Raw genomic sequence first — 16,037 nt, 5'->3', positions numbered from 1 at the left:
ATTTTATTAAATATATATTTTAATACCGTGATTTAATTATTCTAAAGAAATATGACAACTCGATAGAAAAATACAAACTTGTCAATAAAACCAAAACATTGATCAGTTGCTAAAGAAAGAAAAGAATAAAATTGTGTCTGGGAAGCAAAGTCATGTATTATCTCAGCAGAAAATAAAATCGCAGCTGAAGAGGAAGAAGGCAGTCTTCACCCAGAAATAAAACTTGTCTTATTACAAGAAAGGGGACAAACAAAAGCCACATACCTGTCTTCTTTATTTATCTGGTCACCAAATCCCACTGTATTCACAATGGTCAGTTTCAAGCGAACATTACTTTCCTGGAGTTCGTATGTCTCCGCTCTAAGTCTAACACATGGACAGAAATGGGAAGACTCAAGCTCTTCAAAATTAGTATTAAACAATGTGTTAATCAGTGTTGACTTTCCAATTCCAGTCTCTCCTGAAAGAAACAAAGCATATCTTCACAAGGGCAGAGGATCACTGGGAAGAATCACACATCTTACTCTGGAATGGCTTGAAGGATTCCAACCATTTCAAAGGCTAAGTTGCTATAAAAGACAGTTAGGCTAAGCCTGGTCCTAAATCACTCGAGGACAATGATTACACATGCTAAGTTACTCTGACCTCTGAAGAGAGTACTAAAAGTTTAAAAAAAAAAAAGGTTGAAGTTAAGCCAAACAAAACTAGTAGAATTGAAACAACTCCTGAGATCCACAGAGCCATTAACCTTAGACACAAGAGTCATCATGCTTATGGGAAGGATGACGTGAGCACAGGAACACGAATCTTGGAAAACCTAGAGTTGTTACTGGCACTCACCCACACAGAGAATATTAAAGCAGAAGCCTTGCTGAATGGATCTGTCAACCAGCTGATCAGGTAAACTTTCAAAACCAACATGGCCACACATAGTCAAGGAACGGGGATGTTCTTTGTTCTGAAGAAAAACAAAACAAATAACTTTGATTTAATTATTTTTTTATATTTGGTATTTGATTTAATTAATGTAGGATATAAGCACACTTGAAAGGATAAATGTAATTTATCAAAGCAACTGAAGATTTCACAACTTCTGTTTCTCGCTGAAGATAAAAGTGCTTAGGTAAATTTGTGAAACTAGAAACCAGTGTTGAGCCTCCCAAAACACTCATTTCTCACTCCTTTTATATGACAAAAGTCCAGCACAATTTTTAACATTAAAACATGTGACTTCCAAAACCAAGAAAACATCCAAGTAAACTATGGCATATTCACTGACAAAAATGAGAAATTTATTGTTATGAAGTGTGTTTATATATAAATCTTAACTAGGAAAATCCTGATTGGGGAACAGAGGTCTAGATAGTGGCATTTTTTTAAAGATTTATTTATTTATTATGTATACAGTATTCTACCTGCATGTGCCCCTGCAGGCCAAAAGAGAACACCAGATCTCATTACAAGTGGTTGTGAGCCACCATGTGGTTGCCGGGAATTGAACTCAGGACCTCTGGAAGAGCAGTCGGTGCTCTTAACCACTGAGCCATCTTTCCAGCCCTTTTTTTTTTTTAAACAATGCTCTTTTTTTATTTTATTTTATTTATTATGTATACAGTATTCTGTCTGCATGTTTTGCCTTCATTCTTGAAGAGAGCATCAGATCTTATTACAGATGGTTGTGAGCCACCATGTATATGGTTGCTGGGAATTGAACTCAGGACCTCTTGAAGAACAGTCAATGCTCTTAACCTCTGAGCCATCTCTCCAGCCCCGATAGTGGCATTTTTACATTCTGAACTATAAGGGTATATTTGTACTTCATATTACAGGAAAGAATCTACATATATCCATTATAAATAACACACACACTGCTAACATTCTGAGTGGAACTCTAATCCAAATGGAATGCAAGGATCAGTGGCCTTGGCAATAAGCAAACTCAGAGAGAAAGAGGATGGCAGTGAGGGGAAATGCAGAGACAACGGGGAGAGACGCACCCATAGGAATCCCAGAGATAAGGCTGACTCTGTGACCAGAGGGACAAGACTAAACTCTGGAATCACTCACTGCCTTTGCTCCTTTCCCCCAGAAAGTTTTTATGAGCTGAAGCTCCCTGGAGGGAGGGAGGGATGGAGGGAAGAAGGGGGGAAGGAAGGGTAGTGAGGAGGAGAGGAAAAGGGGAAAAAAAGAGGAAAGACTGCACTCCCGGTTAAAGATTCCGTGGGACCAAATGACTGCCGTCTGACATTACGGAGAGTGAAGTACGGCAAACTAGAATCAAACGATCTTTGGCTAACTTAACAAACGATGTTAAGTCCCTCTGAAAGCTACCCATGCCTACCCCTGCATCTGACCTCACGTCCTGGGGACCATCAAAACCTTGTACGGTCTTCCTAACAGACCACTAGCTGTCAATCCAATAGCTAAGAATGGTGATAGCAGGAAGGATGTATGAAAAGCTGCAAGGAATCCTGGTGTGTGTGTGTGTGTGTGTGTGTGTGTGTGTGTGTGTGTGTGTGTGTGTACAAAGTTATGAAACTTAGGCTGACAATGCTCCCCACAATAGTCAGACTATCAAACAAAAACCATAGTACTGGATTGAGAAACCCTTTTTCTGTTTCTAACAGAAAATGTTCTTTCTGTGGCACATATAATATGTTGTAAATCAAGTTTCTAACAGCTATAACATGATAAAATATTATGGAACTATTTTTGTTGATTTTGGTTTGTAGGTAAGTTATGTTGCTCTTCTTCTAAGTGCACAGATGCTCTGAGTCCAATGTGCCAACACTGCCTCTCTCGTCAGCCTGTCCTGTTTCCTGTTGTCCGTTTGTCTTTCTTTTCTCTCCTCTCTTGGTCCTTCAGAAAACCTAACTATTTGCTGTCTCTTTCAGTTTTTTGTGTTCAAAACTACAATTACAGGGGTTTTCTCTCTTTCCTGCTCATAGGATAATTTACTGTTCAAGGTCTTTGCTGAAATGTAACATTCTCTAACTCTTCTATTTTAGCTAAAAGAAAAGAGGTAGAGGAACTCTTTCAAATTCCATAGGCCTAAGGAAGAACCAAATCAAAAACTTAGGACTTAACACTATGTGTACAGATAATATTACTTTGCTACATTAAATCAAGTATGTAATTTGGATCCAACTCTTGTTAAGAGAAATGAAATAAATAATAAAAAGTAAGTATAAGTTTATATTTCAGGAAAAATGGGGAAAAATAATATTTTAGATAAGGATGCATTTTTTTCTACAATAAAATAAGATTTTATTCAAAAAAATAAAAGAGGTGGAGCAAAACTGAGTTTATGACCAAGTTGCCAAGAGTCTGGTTAAGTTACATGAGCCTTATGGGGCTGAGACTTCGCTTGATAAAGGTTACTAAAATTCCTAAGGTCAAAACTCAAAACCCTGAGATAAAATGGATGCCTGAATCTCTTTACAACAAGGTTTTCTTAAATGTCAATCTGCTCCTGGGAGGTTTTCCCATGGGTAAAAACCTCCACTTACTGGATTGCCCCTGCACTAACAGTAGAAAAAAATTCTATTTAAAAGAATTATTCCTGGTCAGGTGGTGGTGGCTCACGCCTTTAATCCCAGCACTCAGGAGGCAGAGCCAGGCAGATCTCTGTGAGTTCGAGGCCAGCCTGGTCTACAGAGCAAGATCCAGGACAGGCACCAAAATTACACAGAGAAACCCTGTCTCAGAAAAACAAAACAAAACAAAAATTTTAAAAAAAGAATTATTCCTACCTGAGGCATTCCTACTAAATTACATAACTAAAATTATGTAATCATAAGAACATTTTCCTGAGCAAATTCTTAAATCTTTGTATACAATCAGCCCATTATACAGAATAGTTTCACTATGCTTATGGTCGGCAATTCTACAGAACGATAATATGTAGTCAACTGTCAAAGTCAACTAAACTTCTTGTTTCCATAACCTGAGAGGAAAGCCTTAAGCAACTGCCTAGATTAGACTGGCCTATGGGAATGTCTGTGGGGAATGTCTTATTAATTAATACAGAAAGGCCCAGACCACTGTGAGAGGTACCATCCCTTAGGCCAGATGTTTCTTGGTTATAAAAGAAAGCTAGGAAACCGTGAGCCTATGAGCAAGCCAAAGAGAAGGCTAGCAAGCAGTGTTCCTCCGTGGTTTCGGCTTCAGGTTTCTCCCTTGAGTTCCTACCCTGATTGTCCTCAATGATGGACTGTAACCTATAAGAAGAAAATGAGTGTTGGGGATTTAGCTCAGTGGTAGAGCACTTGCCTAGCAAGTGCAAGGCCCTGGGTTCAGTCCTCAGCTCCGGGAAAAGGAAGAAGAAGATGAGTCTTTTCCTCCCTAAGCTGCTTTTGATCATGGTATTTCTCAAAACAGCAGAAAGGGAAAGTAGGATAGCCAAGGATGTCACCAGAGAGCAGCTGAGGCCGTAGCAAAGGTCTCACCACTTTGCTGTAACTTTGCTGTACATGTATTTCCACCACGTAATTGAAACGTATCTCAATTTGTGACTTTCTTTGGTCTCTCACTATCAAACTTCCTAAAACTCTACCACATTGGAACACATGATTTGGCATAACCTAAATCTATGGTCCTATGCCATGGCCACTCATATTTGGCTTCAGAACAAACTCATACCCCTTTAAGGTGAGGGCTGTCGGTGTTGGTTGTGGTTTGTCTTTCTTTTGTTGCTGTTGTTGTTGATTTATACCATCAGTTATGGGAATAAAAGACAATACTAGATTAACCACATCCCCATCCAGACCAGGAACCAGCATGGGCCTCCTGTGCCCTCCATCTGGTGATGCACACTGACATGTTAATTCTAGGGCACCTAGGCTTCCTGAGCTCTGGTTGATGGTTTACTCTGATCCTATTTGTTGAATACCTTTTGATCTATTTTCATAGCATTTGGTTTAAGGTATTCATTTTGTTTCCTTTGAAAGCATTTTGGTTTCTCACTCTTATGGTGATATTTTATTTGTACTGAAATGTGATTTTAATTTTATGTTAATAAATAAAGTTGCCCTGGGGTCAGAGCTATTAGAGCCATAGCAAGAGCGTGGTAGTTAGAAGAGCTAGGTAGATTTCTGTGTGTTCAGGGATACAGCCAGTATTGGAGACATACGCCTTTAAGACCTGGAGGGCGGTACTTACAGGCAGTGATGAGGCAGTCATGTGGTTGGGTTTACAACCAATGAGAAGGCAGAACAGAAAGACTATTTAAACACAAACAAACGGGAAGTAGCTCTCTCTCTCTCTCTCTCTCTCTCTCTCTCTCTCTCTCTCTGGGAAGTTAGGAGCACTGCAGGAGGTAAGATTTTATCTCTGAGCTCTGACCTCTCGGCTTTCTCTTTTACATTGGCTCTGTGTTTCTTATTTTAATAAGACGATTGGTTACATCAACACACTCCAGTTTGTTTTTGTTTGTGTTTGCTCCCAAACCTCTGAAAATGCTCCCAAGTGCTTTAGTCTTTCCCTGAGTACCTTTCTTTCTATTTTAAATAAACTCCAACTCGATTTCATGCTGACTCATTCTGAAATTCTTCATGTGGAAGCCAAGGATTCAGTTTTAATTGAGGTGAAGTCCTAAAACATTAAGGGAACTCCTTATGCTGCTGAGGGTGACTGGACTTATGCTCCATCCCTGTTACTACTAACAGCAGAGGAGATAAAAGTGTAAGGGGAACGGGGTAAGAAATCGGCATGACACACAGAAAGGAAATAAGCCAGGTGAGGTCTTCACAATGCCCCACAAAAGTAGCCTGAACAGCTAGGAATGGGTACCCACATACATCATTCTACTTCCACCAGACCACGATTTGCAGTAGTTGCAAGCACACTGGTGTGGACCAGGAGTAGTCACCAAGGAGATTCAAGTCCCTCCTGGACATATGTGTTACGGGAACAGCAAGCTGGAGAGAGAGAACAGGCTATGGATAACCACCAACTGGATGTACTATATACAGAGAAGACTGGAGCAGCTCTGCCTGTATAGCTTGTAAAGGAAGTGTAGCATGACAGACACTTTGAATCAGAAATTCCCCATGAGAGCATGGACCAGCTAGTCCAAATATAAGAGAACGGCAACATGGGGACATGAGAAGTGTGGGAACCTAGCAAGGGCTCACCAATGGATGCAGCAAGTAATCTTAGGCAAGAACTATGAAACATCAGAAAAACAAAACTAACAGAACAAAAACCACAAAAAAAAAAGGGGGGGAGAGAGAGAGCTGAAATCAGGCAAGAACAGAAAAGCCAGCAAAAAGTTAAACAAAAGCACCAGTGTGACTTCCACACCCCCTCAGAGTTTTGGACTCAAAAACACTAAATGCCAAGTACAGTAATACTCAACACACCAGAGAAAATGCTCTAACAAGCAAGTGGATGGTCTCAAACTGAGAAACTCCTCCATAAAACTGAGTCCTAATATAAGAAAAAGGTGGAGGGGAGCAGCAAGATCGCTCAGCAGGTTAAGGTAACTGCCATCACGCCTAACGAGCAGAGTCTGATTCCAGAACCCGCATGGTGGGAGCGCAGAACTGAGTCCAAGATCTATCTATCTATCTCTCTCTCTCTCTCTCTCTCTCTCTCTCTCTCTCTCTCTCTCTCTCTCTCTTTCACACACACACACACACACACACACACACACACAAATAAACAAGTGTAACAACAAAAAAGTCTGAATTTTAAACAGAAACCTATCAGTGACTACATATATCTAATTCCTTTTCATTTCAGAGCCTAGCAGCATTCACTCTGCTTGCTTATGGGTTGGCAAAATCAATACTGAAAAAAATGGTTACATTTCCTAAAGTGATCTACAAGTTCACTGCAATCTTTCATCAAAAGTCCAATGATGTTCTTCAAAAATTAGAACAAAAATTCTAAAATTCAGGGTTGGGGATTTAGCTCAGTGGTAGAGCGCATGCCTAGCAAGTGCAAGGCCCTGGGTTCAGTCCTCAGCTCTGAAAAAAAAAAATCTAAAATTTATTTGGAAGCATAAAAGACCCCAAACAGCCAAAGCAATCCTCAGCAGAACAAGGTTAGCAGTATCACAGAGCTAGTCTCAAATTATACTACAGAAAAACAGTAAAAGAAACTGTACAATACTGAACAGAGAGAGGCAGACCAATAGTAGAGAACAGAGAATCTAGACATGGGAGCACACAGTTACCATCATCTAATGTATAAGGCATCAGCAGCAACGTGTATTTAAAAAACAGACAGCCTCTTCAATGGTACTAGGAACCTGGAGAGTTACATGTAGACGAATGAAGCTAGTTCCGTCTCTCCCACCCTGCACAAAATCCTACTCAAAATGTTCAAAACCTTAAAGTGAAGCCTGAAACTTTGAAGCTGTGAAAAGAAAACATAGGGAATTACTTCAAGTGATAGGCACAGGCAAGGACTTTCTGAAAAGGATCCAAATAGCACAGAAAAAGCCCACGAATTGTCAGATGGGATTATATGAAACTCAGAAACTTGGGCAAAGCAGAGGTAACAACTACGGAGTGAAGAGAGGACACAGAACTGGGCAGCGAGGAGATCCTGTCCTCTACAAATCAGCCCTGGTCTCTGGGATGGTTCGAATGAGAAACTTCCCCACAGGCTCAGGTATTCATGTGAGTACTTGATTCCTAGCTGGTGGTGATTTGGGGGTTGGTTTAGGTGTACAGACTTGACAGAGTAAGTATGTCACTGGAGGTGGGCATTGAGAGTCTACAGCCACACCCTAATTCCAGTTAGCTTTCTCTTTGTGCTGGCATTGAGGACCGGAGCTCTCAGCTTCCTGTTCCAGCCATCATGCCTGCCTCCTGGCCATGATGGACTTTTTCCTCTGGAACCATAAGCCAAATACACCCTTCTTTCTATAAGTTGTCTAGGCCATGTTGTTTGAGCACAGAAATTTTTTAAAAAGTATTAATATCTATAATATATAAATGTAAGAAACATTAAATATTAGGGTTTTTTTTTTCAGAGATGAGGACTGAACCCAGGGCCTACTGAGCTAAATCCCCATCCCTAAATATGAGTTTTTAACTTATCAAATACTATAAAACTTGTGTTTAATCTTCGAACCTTGTAAGACTTTAATGCAAATGTTTTAGCACACACACACCCAAATGCAGCAAAACCTTTTTATACAAAGGCTCTGCTATTTTCTAGGAGTAAAGTGGCTGGCTCCTTTCCCCATCATTTTCTGTGTGCCCACTCTTTTAAGACCAGCCAATCATGAAAGACTGTGAGGCTGGACCCTAGTTGGGGGGAGGGGAGGTCACACACAGTCACCACCACCTGGTTAGGACGAAAAGTCACGTGCACTTGCTGCCCCATGTACTTGTTCTGCTGTGGCAAGCGGTCCCACTCTTGATCAAGAGTAAAAGAGACACTTCCTTGTGAGTTCGAGGCCAGCCTGGGCTACCAAGTGAGTTCCAGGAAAGGCACAAATCTACACAGAGAAACCCTGTCTCGAAAAACCAAAAAAAAAAAAAAGAGACACTTCCACTGGAGTAGTAGTCTCTTTCTTTGTGACCCCCAAACTTACTTCTAACAAAGAACCACAAAAATTAAATACAAAAAAGCTTTTAAGCCGGGCAGTGGTGGCACACACCTTTAATCCCAGCACTCAGGAGGCAGAGGCAGGCAGATCTCTGTAAGTTTGAGGCCAGCCTAGTCTACAGAGTGAGTTCCAGGAAAGGTGCAAAGCTACACAGAGAAGCCCTGTCTCAAAAAAAAAAAAAAAAAAAGGCTTTAAATCAATAAAATCAGCTGGAGAGATGGCTCAGAGGTTAAGAGCACTGTCTGCTCTTCCAGAGGTCTTGAGTTCAATTCCCAGCAACCACATGGTAGCTCACAACCATCCGTAATGAGATCTGATCTCCTCTTCTGGCATATAGCAAATTTGCAAAAAGAACACTGTTTACATAATAAATAAAATAAATCTTTAAAAAAATCAATAAAATCAATAAATAGGTCAAGGAACTGAACAGACAATTCTCAAAAAAGAAAATAAACAGCCAATAAATACTTCCAGAAATTCAAATTAAACTGCTTTCAAATTCCATCTCCACCCAGTCAAAATGGCTGTCATCAAAAAAAAAAAAAGAAAAGAAAATGCTAGTCATGATCTGAGGGGATGCTAGTCATCTGGGGGATGAGGAACCCTCATATACTGCTACAGAGAATGTACACTGCCACAGCACTGTGGAAATCAACATGGAGTTTCCTCAAAAATACTAAAACACAACTACCATGTGACCCAACGATGCCGCTCTTACATTATATCCCAAAGGACTCTAAGCCAACAAACCACAGAGACAACTGCGTGTCCATGTTTATTCCTATACCTATTTCTACATAGACAGGCAGAGGAACCAGGCTAGGCATCCATTAACAGATGAACAAATAATGATGTGCTAAATATATACAGGCATATATTGTGACAATGCATTATGATAAAATACTTCCTACATTGTACGACTGGAACTTTTACTGAATTAATAATACACCTTGAGGTCATTTAAGCCTTAAGACGGCTATCCAAATGTGTACTCGACCTGTTTGTTTAATCTGCTTTTAACAGAACAATGTAACGATCAACCTTACTTGCCCTGGATTTCCTGTGTAATCAACTTTTACAAGCTAAGCTAACCACAGCTGTAATCTTAAATCATGTATCCTTCCAAACCCTGGACTCAGAACAATGCATGTGTATCATTTGCTGAAAGCAGCAAATACAGAAGATGAAAGCAATCTTCTGAAACGAATAGCCACCATAAATGTTCAACACAGCATTTGGATACTGGTTGATGACATAATACTGTTTGCTATCTGGGTAGGTTGAAGCCAGTGACTTTATTCCTTGTAAAATTCTGTTAAAGATTTCTGTAAAGTATTCCATTCCTTCCCCGTGTGATGCTTCCTGTGCAGCTCAATAAATAGAGCAGAAAAGCGTTCTTTGTTAGGAGGACAGAGACACAGGAAAGATAAGGTGGAGAATTCAAACCTGGCCTCACTGTGGGTTAAATGAATCCAAGAGAAAATGCTCTTGTTTCTTTCCTTACTGTGACAATGAGGCAACACTGGTGACTCATTAGTTACTAATGCATTTAATCCATGCAATGTATGTGGAATTTTCTTCAGGCACAAAGAAATATGAAACAACATTTCCAGGAAAATGGATGGAATGAGAAATCATTAAGTGAACAAGCCAAACTCAGGAAAATACCCTATTTTCTCTTGTATGAATAATCTAGGAGTGTGTGTGTGTGTGTGTGTGTGTGTGTGTGTGTGTGTGTGTGTGTGTGTGTGTGTGTGTATACACAAAAGATCTATTACATGTGCCCTACTGTGCTAATCCAATAAGTACATTTTCTTACGAGAAAGCTGCACTCCGCATACTCCTGGAGTTCCTAAAGAAGAAATGGGTTTAGAAAAGCTAACAGGTATGATCTGAATAAGGAGGTTACTATCCTAATTTGTAACCAACTCCAAGCATACTATTTCTAATAGTTGAGAAACAGAAAATGACAAGCTGTGCCCACTCAGTAGCAGCACTACTGTCTAGAGTACATCACAAGATATAGAATAAAAGTAACTTTTCTTTAATACTAAGGAGATTGCATTATAGGTCAGCTAGTAGAGCACTTATCTAGCATGAACATAGTCCTGAATTCTACTCCTAGCATCACAAAAAATACTATCATTAATACAGATGTACAACACAACTTCCATGCCTAGTGTATAGGAAATACCTCAAAAGAGCAGGTGGGAAGACTATAAGAGCCAGCGGACCTGGGTGTTTGCTTCGAGGTAGTATCTTCTCTACACGACAGAGAAACTACATCCATGAAATCTCAACAACATGGTTGCCTAAATAAAACCAGTGCAATGACATCAGCAACTGACATGCCAGTGTGAACAGGAAAACCTCACAAGGCCCTGTACCTCCATGAAGAGCTACAGGCAATTGATTGCCACTTAAAGTCAATCAGTCTTCTCCAGGGAGGAGCCCCCTGATAGGTTATCTAATCCAAAGTAGTCAACCCTAAACACACACACACACACACACACACACACACACACACACACACACAAGCAACACTAAACTGGACTCAGCATGTTGTATTTATATATACATCCATATACAAAAATATACACATACACATACATATATACATACATATATATATATACATACATACATATATAAAACTAAAGAAGAAGAGGTTATAAATTTGAGAGGAAGTGGAGGGGGACATGGAAGAGTTGAAGGGGAGAGGCAGGGAAAGAAATGATATAAATACAGCACATTATATAAAATTATCAGAAATTAATAATAAAAAGGAGTAGTACAAAACCAGTTCTGATGCTTCCACTCCTGATTTCTTAGCATCTCAGTTCTCTTCCTGAGAGGTTACCGGTCTCTCGTGAATCCCTCTAGGGGAGATGAACAAATCGAAGTACATGTGTGTGCTGGACTCCTTTGTGTATCTAACAATAGCAGCCAACTGTTCTGCACTATGCTGTTTCTTGCTGTTGTTTTGAGTCTCCTCAAAGGATTGTTTCGTGTTATAATCATTATCTACCTCACTCTATGGTATAATGTTCTATTCCATACTGTAGTGTATGCTTCTCTTTATTTAGATAATACCCTTTGCTGCTACTACAATGAACTATACTGTAACAAATACCAGTGCCTCCACATCTTACAAAGGGGGAGCCTTTTGTTATAGCTAAGTAAATTTTACTTAATAACTCAACCACCTACTAAACTACTTGTCACAAATTCTAATCACAATTCCTTACTGATTAAAAACTGAAAGCCACTTTCTCACTAGCATTTTTTAAAAACATAAGTGGCATTGCTCTATAGTACAGTTCAGAGAATACCATGTGTGGTACATCACTCACAGAAGATACACATGCTCAGGTGTGAGCGGGTAATACCTTGTATCAGGAAGTGACACTGAGGGCTGAGTGTCCTACTGTTTTATCCATATTATCTAATCTAACACAGGGACAAATATTTTCTTTGGCACAAAATGTAATCTAAGAGGACAGTGCAGATTTGTTCAGCCTGGCACTCACGTGCTAGCCCTACTTTGGTACTTCTAATTTCATGCATACCTTTGCAGCCTGAGACCAACAAATAAATCGTTCATTTCCCAGCAGCTTACTTTCTCCAGATACAGAGTCCTGCCTCCCTACTGGAGGGCAAGGCTCCTGCTGACATGATTTATACTACTGTTTAACTCTCCAGGGCTCAAGTCCAGAGCTTATGGGTAGCACACAATCCTTTTGTTAGCTCTAGTCCTTGGGAATCTCTTCCCCTGACCATGTTTAAAATCTGCCTCTCAAAAGTAGCTACCACAGTTAATCTTTCATTCTATTGGGCATGATAAATTTAATTCAATAGTTATATACATTTCGATTGGCTTTGAAAATTATAAATTTATAAACTCAAGTTCCATTTGCTTTTGGGATACCATCTTATAAGGACTCCAATTTGCAGTAAGGCTCATTAAGGAAGGGAATGGCTCAGTTGCCTTTAGCCTACTGGCTATGGGTGGGTTAGGACTTCTGTTGGTCTTTTCTGTGTCAAATGCACAGATTGCAAGCCCAGCACCACTTTGAGATCTTTGGCAGCAGTTAACTCTGCAGCTCACACACGATTGAGCCTGTATGATAATGAGTATTCAGAGATGGGTAATGCCTGGAGGGGCACTCACCAACCTAAGACAGAGCACCTGTGTGGCCTGGGCAGGCGTCTCCATGACGGGTAAGCTGACCTGCTAACATCCCACGCAACCTAAGCCAGAAGCTCATTTTTTAGTAAAAGGGGGACCTGTAGGTCCCTGGCCCCCGTTTTGGGTAACTGTTGCCTTGCTTGCTGACCTTGACTTTGATATCCTCCCTATGCTAATTCCCTGCGGGGTTCTACCCTCCTGAATGCTTAAGGGGAGTTCCTTGTCTGTGTATCCTGAATAATGGGTGTTAACAGCTTAGATGCAAGATTGTAAAATATTGGTAGCGAACTTCTGCCCTCCAGGGTTCTCCCATTGTGCTGTAAGCCTGTATTTAAGACCTCTTCCCTCCTTCGATAAACAGCATTCGGCATTAAAAAAAAAAAAAAAAAAAAAAAAAAAATCTGCCTCTCTAGTCCACTCCAGCTCCTGACAAGTTTCTTCTCATCGAATAGAGAACAGATGTTTGAATAAACTCCTTCCCCATGATCCACTGATTATGTAATAGGCTAATATCAGGGAAGCCAGGTTTCCCTAACTCACAGCATGACAAAGTCATTTCCAGAACATTTATAAGTAATGCATAAACTATAAAGGAACTGGGGAAGTTCAGATGCATTTTGTTAATGTTGGCACGTGAAAAGGCAAAAGTTGTTTTGGAAACTCAATGGGATATGAAAATACTGATTTTCTTGGGTCCCTTACAATTCAGACTATAACTTGGAGCAAAATATCATAGAAGTATGATGTAGTGAAAATAAAGAATGAGTCACAGAAACTGCATGTTACAGACATGATGGATTAATAAGGAAAGACACAATAAAACTGTATTTTGTTGTTGTGGGAACTAAATCAGATTTATTTGGGTCCTGTTCCAAAAACTAGTCATTGAGAAGTTGCTGGTTTTATCAAGTCCAGGGAAAGAAAATGAAAGAGAAGCCAGAGAAGGGTAGGGAAGAACTACTTATTCATAGAAACATCTTAAGATGGACCTTACTGGGGCAGGGAGGGGAGGAGACACCAAGGAAATAGAAGAAAGTCTACCAATAATATACTTTTCATTTATTCCCCAAATGAACTACGTATTCGTAAAATGCCATATAGTTCAAAGAAAGTGTGACAGACACCAGGCATTGTGGACCAAAGCTAAGCCAGTCAATATCCTTGTAATTTAAATTTTAGTACAGTTGGGACATATGCATATAATAGAATGAACTCTGCAGTGTCAGAGAAAGTGCTGTGGAAGAAAAAGCTCCCCAGCCAGCAAATAAAGCAAAGAGGGTGGAGGAATTGGCAAAGCAAAGTCTGTGAACATAAATGGTCTGGCTACATAGCTGCAAAGAACTATCACTTAGGCCTAAGGAATCCCCCATGCAAGACAAGGAGGACAGAGAGGAGGTGAAGCTAGAGAGGAGGCCATCTGTGTTACCATCAGAGATTCCCAAGGGCTCCCATGAGTCTTAAACTAAGGTCACTGCGTAGATGCTATGATAAGCAGGAAAGAAATCAGGATATAAATCTGCATAGATGTTTGGAAACAGTGGCCTCTCTTTATGGGAAGGTAGGGAAGGAACATATCCCAAGAGCCTTGGTAGGTGAATAAAACTACAGTCCAGTAATGTAGAATCATACACACCTTTTCTATCATTTTTGTTTATTTGTTTTGTTTTGTTTTTGTTTTTCAAGACAGGATTTCTCTGTATAGCTTTGGAGCCTGTCCTGGAATTCACTTTGTAGACCAGGCTGACCTCGAACTCACAGAGATGCCTGCCTCTGGCTCCCAAGTGCTGGGATTAAAGGTGTGTGCCACCACCACCCAGCTCACACCTTTTCTATCTTAATTAATCATGTATTATGACTATAACTTTTGTAGTTTGCAATAAAAGTATCACATTTCATTTTCTTTTCTCACAATTTCATAGAAAAAAATTTTTTTCTTCCCATATATATCTTTACAATCCTAGCATATAATTTTATGTTCTCCCCTTATAATGTAGAACAGTCTACCTTTTCACTTAAAGGAAACACTTTATAGCCTCTCCTTAGCATATCCAAAATGTACATGTCACTATGTTTTATTTTATTTTTATGTGTAGTGGTGTGTTTTCTGCAAGCACACCTGTGCACCATGTGTCTGCCTGGTACCCACTGAGGTTAGAAGAGGACACTGGATACACTGGAAGTGGAGTTACAGGTGGCTATGAGCCACATGGGTGCTCAGAAACGAACCTAGGTCCTCTGAAAGAGGCACCACTGATATTAACCACTGACATCTCTCAGGGATCAGCACTGTGACTTTTGCACTTTGGGATTAGTAAGTAACTCAGAGTTACTTGACTGCAACCATCAATACTTTGACAGTCAATGTAATAACACAAAGTTCTACTAAGTATCACAGACCATCTAACAAAAACCCAATACCAGGCATATGAAGCACTCTTTGAGTTATTGGTCAGGGTTGTCTAAGAGCCTCCCAAACATTACAGGCTATTTTCTACTGTCCTTGGTTGCTCCCCAAAGGTGGAAGGTAAGTCCCTATTGCTGAAGACACCATGCACTTCTAACACAGGCCCAGGACACCCAAGCTAGATCTCACATGAAAGCCTCCTTCTTGAGAACTAACTTTCATAGTACCAGGAGGTACAATGCAAGTTTCCAAAACAGAAAAGCAGCCAACAGTCCAACCCAATTGTGATGCTATAAACCACAACAATGACCTGCATGAAAAGATAACCCTAAGGGTACAGTAGTGGCATGCACACATACCTTGGCAGTAACCAACAGCTCTCTAATTGGATTTAAGACCCGCTCAACAAGAAGGAAATCATTCCTGGTACTGGAAATCTAGCATCTACCCAGGACTAGTGAGGTCATGGATCTTGGTGGATCTTAAGAGAACCTACCATCACTACTTTACTAAATCAACATCAACCCTAACAACACTCTAAATATTTGTCTGTATACACACAGATAAGTGGAATCCTCACCCCTCATCAAGGAAACTTCCCTTTGCAACAGATGAAGACTCTGACAGGAAATCACAACCAATCAAAATGCAGAGTTGTGGAGCCCAGCCCCAACTAATATATCTACCACAAAACTCCTACACTTAAGGCTCAGGGATCATTGTGGGAAAGGGGGCAGAAAGACTGAGACAGAGGAACAGGGAGTTGTCTTTGAGATTGTGTCTCCTAGAAATTTACACACATCAAGTCTCACCAACATGACTGCTTACGCATGAGCTGAACAAGGATGATACCAGTAAACGTGCCAACATGAAGGGGA

The 16,037-nt window shown here is 40.2% G+C and overlaps 1 protein-coding gene across 11 annotated transcripts in view; it reads right to left on the bottom strand.

Moving 5' to 3' along the window:
- Positions 1 to 16,037, bottom strand: part of Septin10 (septin 10) — an 86,409-nt gene that overhangs the window by 61,243 nt on the left and 9,129 nt on the right. For all 11 annotated transcript variants that reach the window (XM_076557219.1, XM_076557217.1, XM_076557222.1 and 8 more), the window contains exons 2-3: positions 841 to 958; positions 265 to 460 (exon numbers count right to left, since the gene is read on the bottom strand). In XM_076557219.1, the coding sequence (XP_076413334.1) occupies positions 265 to 460; positions 841 to 958 (314 nt within the window). The remainder of the gene's footprint in view (positions 1 to 264; positions 461 to 840; positions 959 to 16,037) is intronic.

This window comes from Peromyscus maniculatus, chromosome 21 (genome assembly GCF_049852395.1).
Source record: "Peromyscus maniculatus bairdii isolate BWxNUB_F1_BW_parent chromosome 21, HU_Pman_BW_mat_3.1, whole genome shotgun sequence".
Lineage (NCBI taxonomy): Eukaryota > Metazoa > Chordata > Mammalia > Rodentia > Cricetidae > Peromyscus > Peromyscus maniculatus.
The sequence above is the reverse complement of the archived record's forward strand: the minus strand, read 5'-3'. Positions and strand labels throughout refer to the sequence as shown.